The sequence below is a fragment of the Procambarus clarkii genome, chromosome 27, assembly GCF_040958095.1.
Source record: "Procambarus clarkii isolate CNS0578487 chromosome 27, FALCON_Pclarkii_2.0, whole genome shotgun sequence".
Classification (NCBI taxonomy): Eukaryota; Metazoa; Arthropoda; class Malacostraca; order Decapoda; family Cambaridae; genus Procambarus; species Procambarus clarkii.
In genome coordinates, this window is record NC_091176.1 from 44216716 (window position 1) to 44239664 (window position 22949).

Consider the following 22949-nt stretch of genomic DNA (forward strand, 5'->3'; position numbering starts at 1 on the left):
CACCAACATAGGATTATGCCTGAACGGTAGAAGTGAGTGCCCCCAAAGATACAAAGCCAGTGTTCTCAATGCTTATATTCGTCGAGCGCTTACCCACTGCTCTGAATGGAGCAACGTGAGTAGAGAGTTTGAAAGAGTAACTCAGGTATTGGTGAACAACGGATATAGCAACGCGGAAATAAACGCTGCTATAAGAAGACACTTGGACCCTTGGTATAATTCAGAACCTAGAACAGAAACCACAACACCCCCAATAAAATTATATTACAAATCAACCATGCACAGTGAACATATAAAAGAGGAAAGAATAATGAAAGAAATAATCCGTAAAGGAGTAAAAAGCACTACTCCTAACCAAAACATAAACCTGATAATATTCTACAAAACCAAGAAGACTTCCGAACTCCTTATCAAAAACAGCCCGAAGCCGACGATGAACCCTCTACAGCAGTCAAGCGTTGTATACATGTACACTTGCCCCCACGAAGGATGTAACCTTCAATGTAAGTACATAGGTATGACGTCGACCAAGCTGACGAGGCGTTTGACATGCCATCTTCAATCTGGTGCCCCTAGGAATCACATGAGACAAGCCCATGACATTACTCTAACAAGAGAAATGTTGAACAAGAATACTTGCATAATAGACAATACCCAAGATTCAAGAAGATTACAAATTCTTGAGGCAATTCACATAAGAATAGAGCGACCTACCATGAACACCCAAATCACGGAACTATTTACTCTACCCACCATGAGAGTAAGGACAAGACAAGAACATATCGATGCCAACACAGAAGACAATGTCCAACATAACAGGCCAATTACACTGGATTAATCTTTGTGTTTGGATAGGAGATGCCTCGTATGCGCCAATAAGCCTTCTGCAGCCCCTATGTTTATCCCTTATGTATCCCCCCATGTTTTTCACCTTCATTGTATTATCACCTGACCTAATGCGGGTATAAAATCAACTAGTATTGTAAGATCTGTTCACTTGAGAATGAACCATGGAGGTTCGAAACGTCGTGCAAATTATACAAATAAGTGTAATACACTCTATAGTAAATCACTTCTTTTCTTCACCTTAAAAGTACGAAAATGAGTTTTGGAGAACTCCTATTCCAATTAAGCCCTGATGCTAAGAAAATAGTTAGAGGGATAGAAGCCCTAAACCAAAAAATAATAAATACAGAATATGCGGTCATATTCAATGAAATATATATATATATATGTCGTACCTAGTAGCCAGAATGCACTTCTCAGCCTACTAAGCAAGGCCCGATTTGCCTAATAAGCCAAGTTTTCATGAATTAATGTTTTTTCGACTACCTAACCTACCTAACCTAACTTTTTTGGCTACCTAACCTAACCTAACCTATAAAGATAGGTTAGGTTAGGTAGGGTTGGTTAGGTTCGGTCATATATCTACGTTAATTTTAACTCCAATAAACAAAAATGACCTTATACATATTGAAATAGGTAGCTTTATCATTTCGTAAGAAAAAAATTTGTGAAAATATATTAGTTCAGGAAAACTTAGCTTATTAGACAAATCGGGCCTTGCATAGTAGGCAGAGAAGTGCGTTCCGGCTACTAGGTACGATATATATATATATATATATATATATATATATATGTCGTACCTAGTAGCCAGAACTCACTTCTCAGCCTACTATTCAAGGCCCGATTTGCCTAATAAGCCAAGTTTTCATGAATTAATATATTTACTATAATTTTTTTCTTATGAAATGATAAAGCAACCCTTTTCTCTATGTATGAGGTCAATTTTTTTTTATTTGAGTTAAAATTAACGAACATATATGACCGAACCTAACCAACCCTACCTAACCTAACCTAATCTATATTTATAGGTAAGGTTAGGTTAGGTAGCCAAAAAAAGCTAGGTTAGGTTAGGTTAGGTAGGTTAGGTAGACGAAAAAACATTAATTCATGAAAACTTGGCTTATTAGGCAAATCGGGCCTTGAATAGTAGGCTGAGAAGTGCGTTCTGGCTATTAGGTACGACATATATATATATATATATATATATATATGTCGTACCTAGTAGCCAGAACTCACTTCTCAGCCTACTATGCAAGGCCCGATTTGCCTAATAAGCCAAGTTTTCATGAATTAATTGTTTTTCGACTACCTAACCTACCTAACCTGACCTAACCTAACTTTTTCGGCTACCTTACCAAACCTTACCTATAAAGATAGGTTAGGTTAGGTTAGGTAGGGTTGGTTAGGTTCGGTCATATATCTACGTTAATTTTAACTCCAATAAAATAAAATTGACCTCATACATAATGAAATAGGTAGCTTTATCATTTCATAAGAAAAAAATTAGAAAAAATAAATTAATTAAGGAAAATTTGGCTTATTAGGCAAATCGGGCCTTGAATAGTAGGCCAAAAAGTGAGTTCTGGCTACTAGGTACGACATATATATATATATATATATATATATATATATATATATATATATATATATATATATATATGTCGTACCTAGTAGCCAGAACGCACTTTTTGGCCTACTATGCATGGCCCGATTTGCCTAATAAGCCAAGATTTCATGAATTAATTGTTTTTCGACTACCTAACCTACCTAACCTAACCTAACCTAGCTTTTTCGGCTACCTAACCTAACCTAACCTATAAAGATAGGTTAGGTTAGGTAAGGTAGGGTTGGTTAGGTTCGGTCATATATCTACGTTAATTTTAACTAAAATAAAAAAAATTGACCTCATACATAATGAAATGGGTAGCTTTATCATTTCATAAGAAAAAAATTTGAGAAAATATATTAATTCAGGAAAACTTGGCTTATTAGGCAAATCGGGCCTTGCATAGTAGGCCAAAAAGTGCGTTCTGGCTACTAGGTACGACATATATATATATATATATATATATATATATATATATATATATATATATATATATATGTCGTACCTAATAGCCAGAACGCACTTCTCAGCCTACTATTCACGGCCCGATATGCCTAATAAGCCAAGTTTTCATGAATTAATGTTTTTTCGTCTACCTAACCTACCTAACCTAACCTAACCTAGCTTTTTTTGGCTACCTAACCTAACCTTACCTATAAATATAGGTTAGGTTAGGTTAGGTAGGGTTGGTTAGGTTCGGTCATATATCTACGTTAATTTTAACTCCAATAAAAAAACATTGACCTCATACATAGAGAAAAGGGTTGCTTTATCATTTCATAAGAAAAAAATTATAGTAAATATATTAATTCAGGAAAACTTGGCTTATTAGGCAAATCGGGGCCTTGAATAGTAGGCTGAGAAGTGAGTTCTGGCTACTAGGTACGACATATATATATATATATATATATATATATATATATATATATATATATATATATATATATATATATATATATATATATATATATATATATATATATATATATATATATATATATATATAGCTGAGAAGTACGTTCTGGCTACTAGGTACGACATATATATATATATATATATATATATATATATATATATATATATATATATATATATATATATATATATATATATATAACTGAAAACTCACACCCCAGAAGTGACTCGAACCCATACTCCCAGAAGCAACGCATCTGGTATGTACAAGACGCCTTAATCCACTTGACCATCACGACCGGACATAATGAGGTGATAGCCGAGGCTATTTGAACCACCCCACCGCCGGCACTCGGATAGTTATCTTGGGCATAGCATTTTACCAAATCACCTCATTCTTTGGGGCAACACGTGAGAAACACAAATGCGAACAAGCCTGAATGGTCCCCAGGACATATGCAACTGAAAACTCACACCCCAGAAGTGACTCGAACCCATACTCCCAGAAGCAACGCATCTGGTATGTACAAGACGCCTTAATCCACTTGACCATCACGACCGGACATAATGAGGTGATAGCCGAGGCTATTTGAACCACCCCACCGCCGGCACTCGGATAGTTATCTTGGGCATAGCATTTTACCAAATCACCTCATTATTTGGGGCAACACGTGAGAAACACAAATGCGAACAAGCCTGAATGGTCCCCAGGACATATGCAACTGAAAACTCACACCCCAGAAGTGACTCGAACCCATACTCCCAGAAGTATGGGTTCGAGTATACTCTCAATTTCATACATACTCAATTTCTGGGAGTATGGGTTCGAGTCACTTCTGGGGTGTGAGTTTTCAGTTGCATATGTCCTGGGGACCATTCAGGCTTGTTCGCATTTGTGTTTCTCACGTGTTGCCCCAAAGAATGAGGTGATTTGGTAAAATGCTATGCCCAAGATAACTATCCGAGTGCCGGCGGTGGGGTGGTTCAAATAGCCTCGGCTATCACCTCATTATGTCCGGTCGTGATGGTCAAGTGGATTAAGGCGTCTTGTACATACCAGATGCGTTGCTTCTGGGAGTATGGGTTCGAGTCACTTCTGGGGTGTGAGTTTTCAGTTGCATATGTCCTGGGGACCATTCAGGCTTGTTCGCATATATATATATATATATATATATATATATATATATATATATATATGTCGTACCTAGTAGCCAGAACGTACTTCTCAGCCTACTATGCAAGGCCCGATTTGCCTAATAAGCCAAGTTTTCCTGAATTAATATATTTACTCAAATTTTTTTCTTATGAAATGATAAAGCTACCCGTTTAATTACGTATGAGGTCAATTTTTTTTTTATTGGAGTTAAAATTAATATAGGTTCGGTCATATATCGGTAGATATATGACCGAACCTAACCAACCCTACCTAACCTAACCTAACCTATCTTTATAGGTTAGGTTTGGTTAGGTAGCCCAAAAAAGTAGGTTAGGTTAGGTTTATAGGTTAGGTGGTCGAAAAACAAATAATTCAGGAAAACTTGGCTTATTAGGCAAATTGGGCCTTGCATAGTAGGCTGAGAAGTGCGTTCTGGCTACTAGGTACGACATATATATATATATATTTATATATATATTTATATATATATATATATATATATATATATATATATATATATATATATATATATATATATATATATATATATATATATATATATATATATATATATATATATATTTTGTGACGATAATCTCCTTCAAGAGAGATTGAGCCTGCTCTTCCCTCCTAAGTTCGTCACTATACATCCCTATGCAACTAATATGGAAGAAATATCCAACAAATACAACTCCAAGGTTTGCCAGAGAGCAGACGTATTCAGCACCAGGAACACCTGCTCCCCCCCTCTGCCACTCGAACCACCAAACTACCTGTCCGTCGCCTGCTCATCGCTGATTGGCTGGCGCTCAGTCGCACCTGCTCCCTACCCACCACACTAGTTGATGTCTGGGGCCACCACGACCTAGAGACCTCAGAATATCCAGTGCTTTCAACAAGTTAACACGCCTCGTTGGTAGACTAAGCTCTGGCTTACGTGTACTAAGAGAGGTGGCAGCTTAAAGTTAATATTCCTGCATCCATTTTTTGCATTGTAAATTATTCACTTGTTATTACTCACTAGTCTTAACGTAACTTTTCATTTTGCCATTTGATTATTCTTATTATTTTGATTGATTGATTTTATGATACGAATTTTATGTCCATTTTATTCATGTTTTGCTTTTCTAACGTAATTAAAATCTCATTGTTAAATTTACTTGTGTTTTGTGTGTCTTCCCATTACCTTACCACAGACGAAGTTCCAGATTTTCTCTTTTTTGTTTCTATATGTGACGAGGCCATACCCCTAGCTTTTGAAACAGCCGAACACCAACGCGTTACCGTCACAATATATATCTATATATATATATATATATATATATATATATATATATATATATATATATATATATATATATATATATATATATATATATATATATATATATATATATATAAATATATATATATATATGTCGTACCTAGTAGCCAGAACTCACTTTTCAGCCTACTATTCAAGGCCCGATTTGCCTAATAAGCCAAGTTTTCCTGAATTAATATATTTACTATAATTTTTTTCTTATGAAATGATAAAGCAAACCTTTTCTCTATGTATGAGGTCAATTTTTTTTATTGGAGTTAAAATTAACGTAGATATATGACCGAACCTAACCAACCCTACCTAACCTAACCTAACCTATATTTATAGGTAAGGTTAGGTTAGGTAGCCAAAAAAAGCTAGGTTAGGTTAGGTTAGGTAGGTTAGGTAGACGAAAAAACATTAATTCATGAAAACTTGGCTTATTAGGCAAATCGGGCCTTGAATAGTAGGCTGAGAAGTGCGTTCTGGCTATTAGGTACGACATATATATATATATATATATATATGTCGTACCTAATAGCCAGAACGCACTTCTCAGCCTACTATTCAAGGCCCGATTTGCCTAATAAGCCAAGTTTTCATGAATTAATGCTTTTTCGTCTACCTAACCAACCTAACCTAACCTAACCTAGCTTTTTTTGGCTACCTAACCTAACCTTACCTATAAATATAGGTTAGGTTAGGTTAGGTAGGGTTGGTTAGGTTCGGTCATATATCTACGTCAATTTTAACTCCAATAAAAAGAAATTGACCTCATACATAGAGAAAAGGGTTGCTTTATCATTTCATAAGAAAAAAATTATAGTAAATATATTAATTCAGGAAAACTTGGCTTATTAGGCAAATTGGGCCTTGAATAGTAGGCTGAGAAGTGAGTTCTGGCTACTAGGTACGACATATATATATATATATATATATATATATATATATATATGTCGTACCTAGTAGCCAGAACGCACTTCTCGGCCTACTATGCAAGGCCCGATTTGCCTAATAGGCCGAGGGATTTTCTTTATTTTCAATCATTTTTTTCCAAATAGTTTATTTGAATTATTATTATTATTTTATATTAAGACCATAATTTATTGACCTAGTTGTGTTAGTTTAGATATGGTTAGGATAGGGTAGGTTAGGTTAGGTAGGGTTGGTTAGGTTCGGTCATATATCTACGTTAGTTTTAACTCAAATTTAAACAAATTAACTTATTAACTTATTACATAATGAAATGAACAGATAATAATAATATTTAAAATAAACCAATAGGAAACAATTTATTGAAAATAAATAAAATCACTTGGCTTATTAGGCAAATCGGACTCTTCATAGTAGGCCGAGAAGTGCGTTCTGGCTACTAGGTACGACATATATATATTTAATATTGAATATGACCGAAAGGGGTAAGATTAAGCATTTTAACACGACTCTTCTCAACATTTCTTACGTTTGTATTCACTGTCGAGGGTAATTGAAAAATTAACTCTACAAAATTCATTCTTTATTTCTGGTCTGACGCCTGAACGTGTTTCGTAATGTTTCGTACATTTCCAAAGACTAGTTTGCACATAAAATATATCATACTTATACTCGTTTTGGGTGAGGTGACAGAGATATGCCAGAACACGAATCAATGGGTATGAAAACATTAGAATGGAAGTAACTGCAGAGGCCCTATTGGCCCATACTTCCTCTTGATGCTTCTATGTTGGTTCGGGGTCTTAAAGTGGGTAGAATATAGTTCTGCATTAATGATTTGGTGTTGATTGCTGGTGTTGACTTTTTGATATGTTGTGCCTCACTGAGGTCGAGCCTCCTGCTATCGCTGTATTTATCGATGATTTCTGTGTTGCTTGTTAAGATTTCTTTGGTGATGGTCTGGTTGTGAGAAGAAATTATATTCTCCTTGATGGAGCCCTGTTGTTTGTGCATAGTTAATCGCCTAGAAAGAGGCGTTGTTGTCTTACTTATTTACTGAGTTCCTTGGGGCTTACACTCCCCAAGCGGGCATGTGAAGGCATAGACGACGTTGGTTTCCTTCAGGGCGTTCTGTTTGGTGTCAGGGGAGTTTTTCATGAGTAGATTGGCCGTTTTTTTGTTTTTGTAGTAAATTGTCAATTGTATTTTCAGATTTTTGTCTGTAGGGATAACATTCCTATCAATAATGTCTTTCAGGACACTTTCCTCCATTTTATGAGCCGTCGAAAAGAAGTTCCTGTAAAACAGTCTAATAGGGGGGTAAATTAACACAACACTTGTAACCCCCTATTAGACTGTTTTACAGGAACAGAAGAATACAGTTAAGGATTGACGCCTAGTCAATCCTCCCCGGCCAGGAAACGAACCCGGCCCTAATTGATCGTAAAGCGATTGGCAAGTGTATTACCACTGTGCCAGGGGGATTGCATACACATCACAAATAAGTATTGCAGCTGGAAAGTTGTTTACATATATCTCTAAAATATGACTTCACTTAATAAGCAAGTTACAGCTCATTACATTTGATATAATCTGTTCGCGAGGGCTTTTTATTCCCTAAATAATTACTGTTCCTTTTTCTTTTGAAACACACACACACATCCCCAGGATGCAATAAACAACATCTGTCTAATCAGTTACTTATTTTGCTGCTAGATGAACAGAGGTATCAGTTGAAAGAAAGTCTGCCCAGTTGTTTGTCTCGACCAGGAATCGAGCCAGGGTCCCTGGACTGTGAGTCACGAACGCTGACCACTCGGCAAGGAGACCATGTGTATTTCAGAAGAGGGATTGTGTGTTGAATTGAATGAGTGATGTTGGTTGATGTCGGTGTGTGGGTGGGTCTGCTGGGCTGGTGGTTGTGTGCGTGCGTGCGTGCGCATGTGATTACTTGTCCCTCTGCGTGTTTATTCGATTTCTAAAAGTTGGAGGCCACAACCAGGAGGAGACGCCGTGTGTGAACTGATGAGCTACAACCCGTACACGGCGGACCCAAACATGGTCTCGGCGCCTGGCTGGGGCCACTTCACCGTCCGTTTTCCCAAGTTGGTGAGCTGAGCATTAATTTTAATGAAGTGGTATTAACAATAAAATAAACACACAGTTATCATTATCCATTACGCAGCTCATTATCCTTTTTAGATAGTACTTATAGTAATGCGGTGTACTATCGTGCATATATTGACGTAATGGACAATTTGAATGTAGAACTTGGTACCTTAGAATTTGGACAAAACGGAAAAGGTTTTGAATTTATGTTGAAAAATAAAATCTAACCTAACCTCACCTTCTTTGGCCTAACACACGCTATCTGAGGCCTAAGGTCGTACATATATGTGCTATACTTGACCTAAGAATAATATAGTTTGGTTATAAGATTTATTATTCTTGCATCTATAGATATAAGATTCAAATAAATAAATCAAGTCAAAGTATTTTAGTCATGTAGAGTTCAAACCTAATTTTTATCGTCGGTATGTTGATGACTCGTTTACATCTGGAAAGATTTGTCATGTATTTGAATTCTAAACATTCTAACTTGACATTTACTTACGAAATCGAGGATAACTAAAACTTATTTTCTAGATACATTAGTTACTAATTCTGGAAGTAAATTTGCTACGTCAGTTTACCTTAAACCCATATTCACAGGATTGGGTTTGCATTACTTTTGGTTTTGTCCAAAACTTTACAATCTGAATACAATTAAAACTTTAATAAATGGAGCCTTAAATCTTAGTTCGGATTAAAAATTGTTGTGAGAGGCTGCCTACTATAAGAAACACTGTTTAACCCCCAAAATGGGTGCCGGATGTGAATAGACCAACTTTCCCACACAAGCCTGACCCCACGTTATTGTGCCAGTTGTGAGATTACTTAATTAGGGAAGGCAGCCCTAATTAGAAAAACAGAGGGCTTAATTAGAAAAAGGCTTAATTAGGAAACGTAGAGGGCCAACTATTAACACTAGAGCGTTAGCTCCTCAATTGCATTAGCAAATAGAGGATAATAAACGGGTTCTCATACCAAATTTAGTATATAGTGTTTGAAGCTGTTGGGCTTGATCACAGAGTTTAAACCTGTTACGTCAATATATGAGGCTCAAAAGGCCGAATACTCAGCCCCTCCGACTCCTGGGATTCACCGGAGTCTCCTTGGTCACACAAGAGAGGACCAACAATGCCCACCTCCGCAGGTCTTTGCTTCCAACACAAAAGGGGGTGCCACTGATTCACCCTGGAAGCCCTTCAGTCAAACACGGGGAAACTGCTGTTAACAGTTCCGGCCTAGACCCGTGGAGGAGTGAAGGAAGACTCAGGCTTACCTTATAACAATAACCTCCCTGAGTCTTGCCTGCCAGACAAAAAAGTTGCAGGAACTCCTTTCCCGCCTGTCTTCTCTATCTTCTTCTTAACAAGGTCGCCAGCTGGGTTATTATATCTGCACCCCAGCAATGCAGTTCAGTGGGTGTATTATATGTTGTTTGTAGCCAGAAGATTGCTACTCCAATAGATCTGCTACTAGACTATTGGCCCAGGGTACTCTCCCAGGAAGTCTGTGTGGCTTTACCTCTCTATAGCCACCACGTTAATAATTGCCACCATTCAGGCACTGATACTGATCGGAGGGCTAAGGGTACACTTTTATGTAAGTCTGTGCTGTCTTTACCACTCACCAGGCAATCTGAACTTCTATAGAGAACGTTGTGTTCCCTAGGTGGTACTGTGATAACCTTCGTGTATGCTCATAGAGAAATATTATAAATGGAGGCACACTCAAACACAATGATAAAAGTGTGAATTTACTGATGCAAATTACATGAACACACGCACAATCACAAGTAATACACGAATATGGAAATAAGGATAATAAGTCTGGAGATCGTCAGCCTCTTCTTCCACGACCTCCAACACTCCTTCAACTGGGCAGAAAGACAGGAGTCCCACACTCTCTCACGGGAGGGCCTCTTCACCACGTCGGCGCCTCTTCTTCACTGTCCTGCCATCCATACACACTGTCCCCTCTGACAGTCCTGGACTCAAGCTGCCTTGCAGCCTATTCTACTATTAAAGTATTAATGTCCTATTGCCACATACATAAGTAAATATTGTGGCCTAACTAGCCTACTCACACATGGGATAATGGGAGGGAAAATGATCTACCTTACATTCCTGGCTCACGACGCCTGTCCCTCGATGGTGTGAGGTTCCCACGCTTCCTGAGTCGATCCTCGACGATCCAGGAACGTTCCACAGGTCCTCAGGTGTCGTGGAGCCTTCGCGTCGTCGCCGTTCCAATCCCTGAGATTCAGCTGCCCCAATCCTGGTTCATCGATGGGCGCTGAGCTAATCACTATTTTTCCCCCAATCGCCCCTTCCACAAGGCGTTGCTCCTTGTCCTAGGCACGGTGTCGTCCTTCCAAGATTCTCAGTGGATGTGACCCGGTCACAGCTAGGCTTGCCCGCCACACCTTTTCAGACCCCCCAACGTCCAGCGTCGTCGCCGAATATTTTCCAAGTTTGGCCCTCTTTCGCTCAATAAACTTGGTTCCTTTGTGCTTCCCAGAAGCGCGGGGTCTCCAATATATCCGATGGGCTGCAATAGCCAGCACTAATCCACTAAGAAAGGCTTGTAGAGCCTCTAATCCTTGAGAGCAGACCGAGGCGCGTCCTGTCGCTTCCAAGGTCGGGTCAACTCTGACGTTGGCGCCGCCCGGGGCACTCGGTGACGTCATGGCGGGCCCTGATTGGTCGCCCGCGACCTAAGTCGGCCAATCCGCGATCGGCTAGTGTCCCTTCCAAAAGGTCATATCTGCATTAGGGGATACTCTTTCATTTTATAACAAAGCGCCAATTTCCCTTTATTTACAACTTATAATGTAACTTCCTCCCATTAACTGGCAGCCGGTCTGGTCGCCACATATATCATTGGACTCCCTGAACCTAAGAAAATCAGTAGGGAGAGCTGATATGACTCTTTAAGCCGGCAAACGAAAGAAATATATATATATATATATATATATATATATATATATATATATATATATATATATATATATATATATATATATATATATATATATAAATGTCGTACCTAGTAGCCAGAACGCACTTCTCAGCCTACTATGCAAGGCCCGATTTGCCTAATAAGCCAAGTTTTCCTGAATTAATAAATTTTCTCTAATTTTTTTCTTATGAAATGATAAAGCTACCCATTTCATTATGTATGAGGTCAATTTTTTTTATTGGAGTTAAAATTAACGTAGATATATGACCGAACCTAACCAACCCTACCTAACCTAACCTAACCTATCTTTATAGGTTAGGTTAGGTTAGGTAGCCGAAAAAATTAGGTTAGGTAGGTTATCTTGAGAGGTTATCTTGAGATGATTTCGGGGCTTTAGTGTCCCCGCGGCCCGGTCCTCGACCAGGCCTCCACCCCCAGGAAGCAGCCCGTGACAGCTGACTAACACCCAGGTACCTATATACTGCTAGGTAACAGGGGCATTCAGGGTGAAAGGAACTTTGCCCATTTGTTTCTGCCTCGTGCGGGAACCGAACCCGCGCCACAGAATTACGAGTCCTGCGCGCTATCCACCAGGCTACGAGACCCCTCCCCTACGAGGTTAGGTAGTCGAAAAAAAATTAATTCATGAAAACTTGCCTTATTAGGCAAATCGGGCTTGCATAGTAGGCTGAGAAGTGCGTTCTGGCTACTAGGTACGACATATATATATATGTATGCAGTGAAAAAAGTCGCTCACAGAATATATATACACACTTTTCTCATCTATTCATTATTGTGTTGAGTACACTGTAGTATTGTACGTGTGTGCTATCATACAGTGTTAGATATCACTTATTGCTTGCAGTCTTTAGTGACAAGTGTTAACGTAATTAATTACTTGATTGAACATTGTCCAAATAACATGTTTCTCTTTGTGAGAAGTTGTTTTATTGATATTGTTTGTGTTACCATTATTGTTGATTACCACTGAAAGTATCGAGTGCAGTTGAGTCTGAGTGTTCACTAGTGTTTAGTTAGTTCATAAATTGTTCCTTGATGCCCATGCAAGAGGGCTTGAGACTAGGTCCTGTGAATAGCAGTCAGAGTGGTGGGACCGCATCCTGTGGCAGCTGGTACTGTATAGCTGTTGGAGAGAGACTGGAATTAACGTAGCGTAAAGTTGTTATTACCGTGCATTATTAAGTAAGTTTGGTAAATAAATTATTGTTTTTGCAACAGTGTCTTTTCGTCAACAACTGTTAATGAGTACTCTTCCGTTATTTTGCTCTGCTACGGTTGCCTCTGAGTTCTTGAATTTATTTGGTTCAGGAGTCAAGCCCACAGCTTCAAACACTAATGACTAATTTTGGTGTAAGGACCCCTTTGTTACCCTTTAGGTCGAGTATTCATTTGAGGAGCTAACGACCTGTTGCCGGGAGGATCAAGAAGTTGGACCTTGGCTTTTGCTCTCTCCTCCTAAATATACCTGCACATCTTGCACGCAATCTGGGGCAAGGTGTGTGTGGGAGTTTTGTTAGCGTTCACAGACCCTACCTTGCCACTGGATTTATTTGACTTGCTATGCGGCTCTCTAATCACTGCCACGCTTGACTCACCATCACTGCCACGCTTGACTCACCATCACTGCCACGCTTGACTCACCATCACTGCCACGCTTGACTCACCGTCACTGCCACGCTTGACTCACCGTCACTGCCACGCTTGACTCACCATCACTGCCACGCTTGACTCACCGTCACTGCCACGCTTGACTCACCGTCACTGCCACGCTTGACTCACCGTCACTGCCACGCTTGACTCACCGTCACTGCCACGCTTGACTCACCGTCACTGCCACGCTTGACTCACCGTCACTGCCACGCTTCACTCACCGTCACTGCCACGCTTGACTCACCGTCACTGCCACGCTTCACTCACCGTCACTGCCACGCTTCACTCACCGTCACTGCCACGCTTGACTCACCGTCACTGCCACGCTTCACTCACCGTCACTGCCACGCTTGACTCACCGTCACTGCCACGCTTCACTCACCGTCACTGCCACGCTTCACTCACCGTCACTGCCACGCTTGACTCACCGTCACTGCCACGCTTCACTCACCGTCACTGCCACGCTTGACTCACCGTCACTGCCACGCTTGACTCACCGTCACTGCCACGCTTGACTCACCGTCACTGCCACGCTTGACTCACCGTCACTGCCACGCTTGACTCACCGTCACTGCCACGCTTCACTCACCGTCACTGCCACGCTTGACTCACCGTCACTGCCACGCTTGACTCACCGTCACTGCCACGCTTGACTCACCGTCACTGCCACGCTTGACTCACCGTCACTGCCACGCTTGACTCACCAGTCACTGCCACGCTTGACTCACCGTCACTGCCACGCTTGACTCACCGTCACTGCCACGCTTCACTCACCGTCACTGCCACGCTTCACTCACCGTCACTGCCACGCTTCACTCACCGTCACTGCCACGCTTCACTCACCGTCACTGCCACGCTTCACTCACCGTCACTGCCACGCTTCACTCACCGTCACTGCCACGCTTCACTCACCGTCACTGCCACGCTTGACTCACCGTCACTGCCACGCTTCACTCACCGTCACTGCCACGCTTGACTCACCGTCACTGCCACGCTTCACTCACCGTCACTGCCACGCTTGACTCACCGTCACTGCCACGCTTCACTCACCGTCACTGCCACGCTTCACTCACCGTCACTGCCACGCTTGACTCACCGTCACTGCCACGCTTCACTCACCGTCACTGCCACGCTTCACTCACCGTCACTGCCACGCTTGACTCACCGTCACTGCCACGCTTGACTCACCGTCACTGCCACGCTTCACTCACCGTCACTGCCACGCTTCACTCACCGTCACTGCCACGCTTCACTCACCGTCACTGCCACGCTTCACTCACCGTCACTGCCACGCTTGACTCACCGTCACTGCCACGCTTGACTCACCGTCACTGCCACGCTTGACTCACCGTCACTGCCACGCTTGACTCACCGTCACTGCCACGCTTGACTCACCGTCACTGCCACGCTTCACTCACCGTCACTGCCACGCTTCACTCACCGTCACTGCCACGCTTGACTCACCGTCACTGCCACGCTTGACTCACCGTCACTGCCACGCTTGACTCACCGTCACTGCCACGCTTGACTCACCGTCACTGCCACGCTTGACTCACCGTCACTGCCACGCTTGACTCACCGTCACTGCCACGCTTGACTCACCGTCACTGCCACGCTTCACTCACCGTCACTGCCACGCTTCACTCACCGTCACTGCCACGCTTCACTCACCGTCACTGCCACGCTTCACTCACCGTCACTGCCACGCTTGACTCACCGTCACTGCCACGCTTCACTCACCGTCACTGCCACGCTTGACTCACCGTCACTGCCACGCTTCACTCACCGTCACTGCCACGCTTCACTCACCGTCACTGCCACGCTTCACTCACCGTCACTGCCACGCTTCACTCACCGTCACTGCCACGCTTCACTCACCGTCACTGCCACGCTTCACTCACCGTCACTGCCACATTTGACTCACCGTCACTGCCACGCTTCACTCACCGTCACTGCCACGCTTCACTCACCGTCACTGCCACGCTTCACTCACCGTCACTGCCACATTTGACTCACCGTCACTGCCACATTTGACTCACCATTACTGCCACACTTGACTCACCGTCACTGCCACATTTGACTCACCATTACTGCCACGCTTCACTCACCGTCACTGCCACGCTTGACTCACCGTCACTGCCACGCTTGACTCACCATTACTGCCACGCTTCAGTTTATCAGTCACTTGCATCTTTTGGCGTGCACTTTACCGTAGAATCCATATCTTCTCACATGTGGGGAAAACTGACTTATGGAATTTTAATGTTTATTTTAATTACAATTATTAAAGGAGATATTTAATGATTTCTAATGTTTTTTTAAGTAATTTATTGGTTAATTTATTTATTTCGATGGTGGACTGTATGATTCTAAAGTGGACTGTATGACATTAAAGTGGACTGCATGATTTAATTTTTCACAAGCAGTTTCCTACACAAGTTGGGGGTGGTAATTATTAATAGCTTACCAAATCTAAATTAATTGATTGGTAGAAATTTGCTACAATTGTTAATAGGTGTAGACTACAATTGTTAGTATTAAATTTAAACAAATCCAGCTTATCTCTATTGTAGAATGTGGCCTGGTCAACCAAATATGAATACAAAAAGTTCACGCAAACTGATACTCTTCATGGGTCAGGGAAGCGTCATCACATGTCACGTGTTGTACCACAGAACTGCTGATAATTTCTTCTTCCGCATTAATTTCACCTGTCAGAAGGGCCCCACAGTAATAACGTAACCAATATATGACATCTATATCAGGGAGAATGATTTGTCTATTTAATAATTTATTTTTCCCCTTTTGGGTGGCTTGCATCGTGTCCTAACTGGTCTACTCTAATATTTATTACTGGTCAGGAATAACTAGATTAAACGGGTTATCGGGTACAGAATACTTCCTTTATTGGTTAGCGAAGATATGTTGATGATGGGAGATTTGTCGTCCCACAATACTGCGTCTAGAGGGAAGTATTTGCAGAGCTTTCAAGTTTGCTTCTACATGAGACTTGTTGATCCTATATTGGCATCTATCCTTCTCTCCCTCCCGCATCAGCGTTTTCTCCAGATGCATTTTTATCAAGTAGTGCAAAGAAGATTTATATTTCATTTATTTTAGTACTAATAATTACTAGTAACTAATAATTAGTAACTAATAATTAAACCATTTCCAGGGAAATGGTTTTTATGATGTTTGCAGTCCAGAGACTGATGTTTTAAGGGGAATTCACAATATTATTAGCGGGTGAATAAAATTTTGGTCACGTGGCAATTATATTCTCGTTTTCATCTGGGGAAAACTCCAAAATTCAAAATTTCTTTAAATAATTGAATAAAATTTTTTGAGTTAATATATTAGTACAAAATCAGCAACAATATTATTTGCATATTGTATTGAACGTTAGTAAATGGTGTCGGTGTTTTCCGACATCTCAACTGAAAAGGAGGTCAGCTTCAAAGTTCATGACGACTGATTGTCTCTGAATGGATACCATTCAGCTGAATAAAACAGCTACTGAAATTTTATATTTTTCTTTTATAAAAATTTGTTGCAAAAATTGTTTTGATTTCTCATGAAAACTATTATATAAGTTTAAGATTTACCTGTTTTCATCCCAACAATCAATTCGCTTTTCATATCTACATCTTCCATTAACATTTGTTTGTATTGTATGAGCTTTTATATCTGCCACACAGACACAGGATCCTAGCCTCTGTTCCCCTGGTAGTGTTATGCTTCCCTACGATCATCCCGTTCACGCCAAGTATCACCCTGAGATAAACCTCTACACCTGCTCCAACAACTCATGGATCTTCAGCCAGAATACGTTAGGAAAGACTAGTGAGTACCACCACTCTGTAGCACGATCACGTCTACAGACTAGGTGTTAGACTACACTGGTTAGTATTAAATTTAAACAAATCCAGCTTATCTCTATAGTTGAATGTGGCCTGGTCAACCAGATTAGAACACGAAAGATCAAGCAAACTGATACTCTTCATGGGTCAGGGTAGCGTCATCACATGTCACGTGTTGTACCACAGAGCTGATGCTAATTTCTTCTTCCGCTTCAATTTCATCTATCAAAAGGATACACAGTAATAATCGTTATCAATATATGACATCTATATCAGGGAAAATAATTAGTCTATTTAATAATTTATTTTTCCCCTTTTGGGTGGCTCGCCTTATGTCCTCACCGGTCTACCCTAATCTATATTACTGGCCAGGAATAACTAGATTAAACAGGTTATCAGGTACAGAAAGACCACGTCCCTTATTGGTTAGCGAAGATGTGCTGATGATGGGAGATTTGTCGTTGCATAACACTGTGTCTAGAGGGAAATATTCTCAGAACTTTCTAGCATGCTCTTAGATGAAACTTTTGTTGAGCCTATCACGGCGTCTCTTCTCTCTCTCCCGCATTGGCGTTTTCTCCAGTTACGTTCTTATCAAGAAGTGAAAAGAGGGTTTATATTCAATTTGTTTTAGTACTAATAATTTACTTCGTTCTAGAGAAATGGTTTGTATGATGTTTGCGGTCCAGAGACTGATGTTAAAGAAGAATTCACAATATTATTAGCTGGTGAATTTAATTTTGGTGACTTGCAATTATATCCTCGTTTTCATCCAGGGAAAACTCCACTATTCAAAATTTCTTTGAATAATTAAATAAAATACTTTGGGTGAATTGGTTAGTACAAAATCAGCAACAATATTATCTGCTTATTGTATTGAAAGTTAGTAAATGGTGTCTTTTTTCCGACATCTCAACTGAAAAGGCGTCAGTTTTAAAGCTCATGACGACTGATTGTCTCTGAATGGATACCTGAATAGAATACCTGAATGAGTAGCTGAATAAATAAGCTACTGAAAGTTTATATCTTTTTTTTTTTTAACATTTGTTGCAAAATTTATTTTGATTTCTCACGAGAACATCTATATAAGTTTAAGATTTAACTGTTTTCATCCCAACAATCAATTCTCGTTTCATATCTTCATTTTTCCATTACTATTTGTATTTATTTTATGAGAATTTATATCTGCAACACAGACACAGGACCCTAGGTTTTTTCCAACATAATTTTTTTTTTTTGGGGGGGGGGGGGGAACACGTGTAGGAGTCCATTATTTAGAAGTGACGAACACTAATACTTTTCCTTAAATTATAAGATTAATTTGAATTTAGTGGTTAGTTGAACATGTGCATCAGTTTGTACATAACGAATGTCCCGTACTAGATGCAGGTGTCGGAAGTTTCTAAGCGATTTCATTTTCCTGCTAATTCATGTGATGCTAAGTTTTTAGCCCAATTAAATTTCATTAATCCAAGAGGACTGAATGTGATCAATTACTACAGTCAAGTAAGTTTCTGGGACTGCAGTGGGATCAGTGACATTAGTCGCAGTGACTTGTAGCTTGTTTAGGCTACTGGTCACTGATTCGCCACTGAGGCCTATAGAATACATTTCAGCTAATAATAATTGTATTAAAACCAGTTGCCGGATTTATATAGTCACCAATGCTCCATTGTGCGTATTTGCTTTCTTTGCTGATAAAATTGATAATTTATTTTAGTTTAATTGATTCAGAGGATTGCATGTACTCAATCTTTAAAGTCAAGTATGACTCTGAGACTGCAATGTGATCCATGACATTGGTCGCAGTGATTTGTAGCTATTTAGTCTACTGGTCACAAATTTGCCACTGAGGCTTCACGAGGTCACCTTCAACTTTAAATTATGATTTTAAATCATCCTCTGTTGACATAGTCAGCTGTATTTACCTTAGTATATTTTACTGGAGTTTTATATTCAGCTGACAGTTTAAATATCTATTTGCGTTGTTTGTCGCCAGGCATAGGCTCCTCATGCTTAATACTGAGCCTGTGAGTAACTTGCCTCCTGCAGAATTTGACAGATTTTTCCCTGATATTTAATTTGATTAATGATGAATTTGTTGTAGTAGTCTAAAACTACAAGGTTTCCGATGTCGGTGAGGTGCTCAGACTTAATTTGGTCTGTCAATTGTATTCCCCTTTTTCTCATGAACTTGGCAGTGGCTCCCCGACCTTGCCAAATGGTCGGACCTATGTAGGTCCGTTGGAATTGTGTCCACCACGAGGGCTTGTACTTGACGGACGTAGCTGCCTAAACGTACTAATGGTTGCACCACCTGGTAGACTTGAGGTTCTGTATCAGCCAGGAACCCCGATATATTTAATGTCACCTGAGTTGTCACCAGCTGATAATGTCACCTGCTGATAATCAAAATAGAGATTTTAAATGTAGTTATTGTCCTTGTATATAAGTCACCGGAGGCAAACCCTCAGCAGTTTAAAGACCAACTAATAAAAATAGAACACTGCTTGGAAAACCTCACAAATCCAGCTCCGAACATCATCCTGCTTGGGGACTTCAACCTACAGCACCTGAAATGGAAGCACCTGGCTAATACAGTAATATCAGAAAGAATACCAGGAAGTAGCCTAAATGAACAGGCACATGCAAATGACCTGCTACGGATGTGCGACAGGTTTGCCTTAAACCAGCAAATAGTAGAACCAACTAGGAAGGAGAACACGCTGGACCTCATTTTCACTAATAATGATGAATTGATCAGGAACATAATGATTACAAATACCTGTTACTCAGATCACAACTTAATTGAAGTTTTGACAACCATGGGGAGTAGACCTTCAAAAGCAGTCCAGATTCCCGGTGGAGGAGATTTCAGCAAATTCAACTTCAATAATAAACAGATAAACTGGGAGCAAATAAACCAGAACTTCACAGAAATAAACTGGGAAGAACAGCTAGAAAATGCAAACCTGAACCAGTGCCTGGAAAAAATAAGCTAAGTAGCACTAGAAATATGTTCAAACCGCATACCTCTAAGAAAAAAGAGGAAGAGATGCAGATTGGAACGGGAACGTCGTTCCCTATATAGGCGAAGAAAACGAATCGCGGAACAACTTGAGAGTCGCACCCTATCTCAAGAACGGCGAAGAAGGTTAGGTAGAGAAATATAAACAATTGAACGGAAGCTACAAGAATCATACAAAACCCAGGAGAGGCAAAGAGAGCAAAAGGCCGTCAGTGAAATAGAAAGAAATCCGAAATATTTTTTCTCCTATGCAAAATCAAGATAAAAAACCACATCTAGTATCGGGCCCCTGCGAAAGGGAGATGGAACTTTCACCGATGACAACAAAGAAATGAGCGAGCTACTGAGGACGCAGTACGACCCTATCCCCACTGGATTTTGAAGAAGCCATAAACAGTATGCCTATGCACTCTGCACCAGGCCCGGATTCTTGGAACTCCATATTCATAAAGAACTGTAAAAAACCACCATCGCGGGCCCTCCACATTCTATGGAGACAAAGCCTAGATACTGGCGTTATTCCTGATATACTAAAAACAGCAGAGATAGCACCACTTCATAAAGGAGGAAATAAGGCAGAGGCAAAAAATTACAGACCGATAGCACTAACATCGCACATCATAAAAATTTTTGAGAGAGTGCTAAGAAGTAAGATCACAAAATACATGGAATCACAGCATCTCCATAACCCCGGACAACATGGTTTCAGAACAGGGCGCTCTTGCCTGTCGCAGTTGCTGGACCACTATGATATGGCATTAGATGCTATGGAAGACAAACAAAACTCTGATGTAATTTACACAGATTTCGCAAAAGCTTTTGATAAATGTGACCATGGTGTTATTGCACATAAAATGCGTTCAAAAAGAATTACCGGAAAAATAGGCAGATGGATCTACAATTTCCTGAACAGAACCCAATGTGTAATAATCAACAAAATAAAATCCAGCCCATCAACCGTGAAGAGCTCAGTCCCCCAGGGTACAGTGCTTGCTCCAGTACTTTTTCTAATCCTCATATCGGACATAGACAAGAACACAACCTATAGCACTGTATCATCCTTTGCAGATGACACTAGGATCTTCATGAGAGTAGGCAACATAGAGGACACGGCGAACCTCCAGTCAGATGTAGATCAGGCCTTTGTATGGGCTACAGAAAATAATAGGGTGTTTAACGAAGATAAGTTCCAGCTCATGCGCTATGGAAAAAATGAAAATATAAAAACGGTATCCACGTACAAAACTCAGGCAAATCATAACATAGAACGAAAAGGCAATGTAAAGGATCTGGGTGTACTCATGTCGGAAGACCTTCCCTGGAAACACAAACTAAAACTGTCTCTATTTTCCGCTTGTTACAACTTGTAATAAAGTTGTTACATCTTGGCTTAACGTATTTATGACGTGTTAGAACGTTGTTACAACTTGCTATATTGGTTGTTATAACTGGTTAGGAGGTGTTAAAACATGTTCGAACGTTGTACCAACGTCGTAGTTTTGGTGTGTGTTTGGCGGGTTACCTGTAAAGAACACAATAAAGTAGCCGTTACAACTGCAAGAAAAATGACAGGTTGGATAACAAGAACTTTTCACACTAGAGATGCTATACCGATGATGATACTTTTCAAAACGCTTGTGCTCTCTAGAGTGGAGTACTGCTGCACAATGACAGCCCCTTTAAAAGCTGGAGAAATTGCTGACCTGGAGAGCGTGCAGAGATCCTTTACTGCTAGAATCCACTCAGTAAAACATCTAAATTACTGGGACCGACTAAAGAGCCTAAAACTGTACTCCCTTGAGCGCAGGCGGGAGAGATACATAATAATTTACACGTGGAAAATATTAGAGGGGCTGGTCCCAAACCTGCACACAGAAATAACATCACATGAGACCAGAAGACATGGCAGGATGTGCAGAATACCCCCGTTGAAAAACAGATGTGCAACTGGTACTCTGAGAGAGAACTCTATCAACATCAGAGGTCCGAGACTGTTCAACACGCTTCCACTACACATAAGGGGCATAACTGGCCGACCCCTCACAGTGTTCAAGAGAGAACTGGATAAGCACCTCCAAAGGATACCTGATCAACCAGGCTGTGACTCATACGTCAGGCTACGAGCAGCCGCGTCCAACAGCCTGGTTGATCAGTCCGGCAACCAGGAGGCCTGGTCGACGACCGGGCCGCGGGGACGCTAAGCCCCGGAAGCACCTCAAGGTAAGATAGTTACAGGCTTTAATTGCAGATCATTTGCCACCTTTTGTGTGACATGTTCTCTGGGACCCCTGGTCAAACAACCCTCAGGTTGTTTATAAGTTTTTGATTTCTATAGGTTTAAGAATCACGTGCGACTACCATATTACACAGAAAAGAGTTGTATGTACGAGGAGGCTTGGTTAAACCGGGCCGCGGAGACGTTGATCCCGGAAATCAATGCAAGGTATGATCACATGTCATGCACAAGAACATAGTGCGCACAGCCAAAGTACATAAATGCAGTTATACCTGTAGTTCTAGCCAATATATGATATTTAGCAATTATGGCCTCTCAACTAATCCGC

The 22949-nt window shown here is 40.7% G+C and overlaps 1 protein-coding gene across 1 annotated transcript in view; it reads left to right on the plus strand.

The window, feature by feature from the left end:
• The window catches only part of LOC138369145 (uncharacterized), an 80865-nt gene that overhangs the window by 35231 nt on the left and 22685 nt on the right, over positions 1–22949 (plus strand). Inside the window, exons 3-4 of the mRNA XM_069332080.1 lie at positions 8762–8868; positions 17196–17340. Of these exons, the coding sequence (XP_069188181.1) occupies positions 8762–8868; positions 17196–17340 (252 nt within the window). The remainder of the gene's footprint in view (positions 1–8761; positions 8869–17195; positions 17341–22949) is intronic.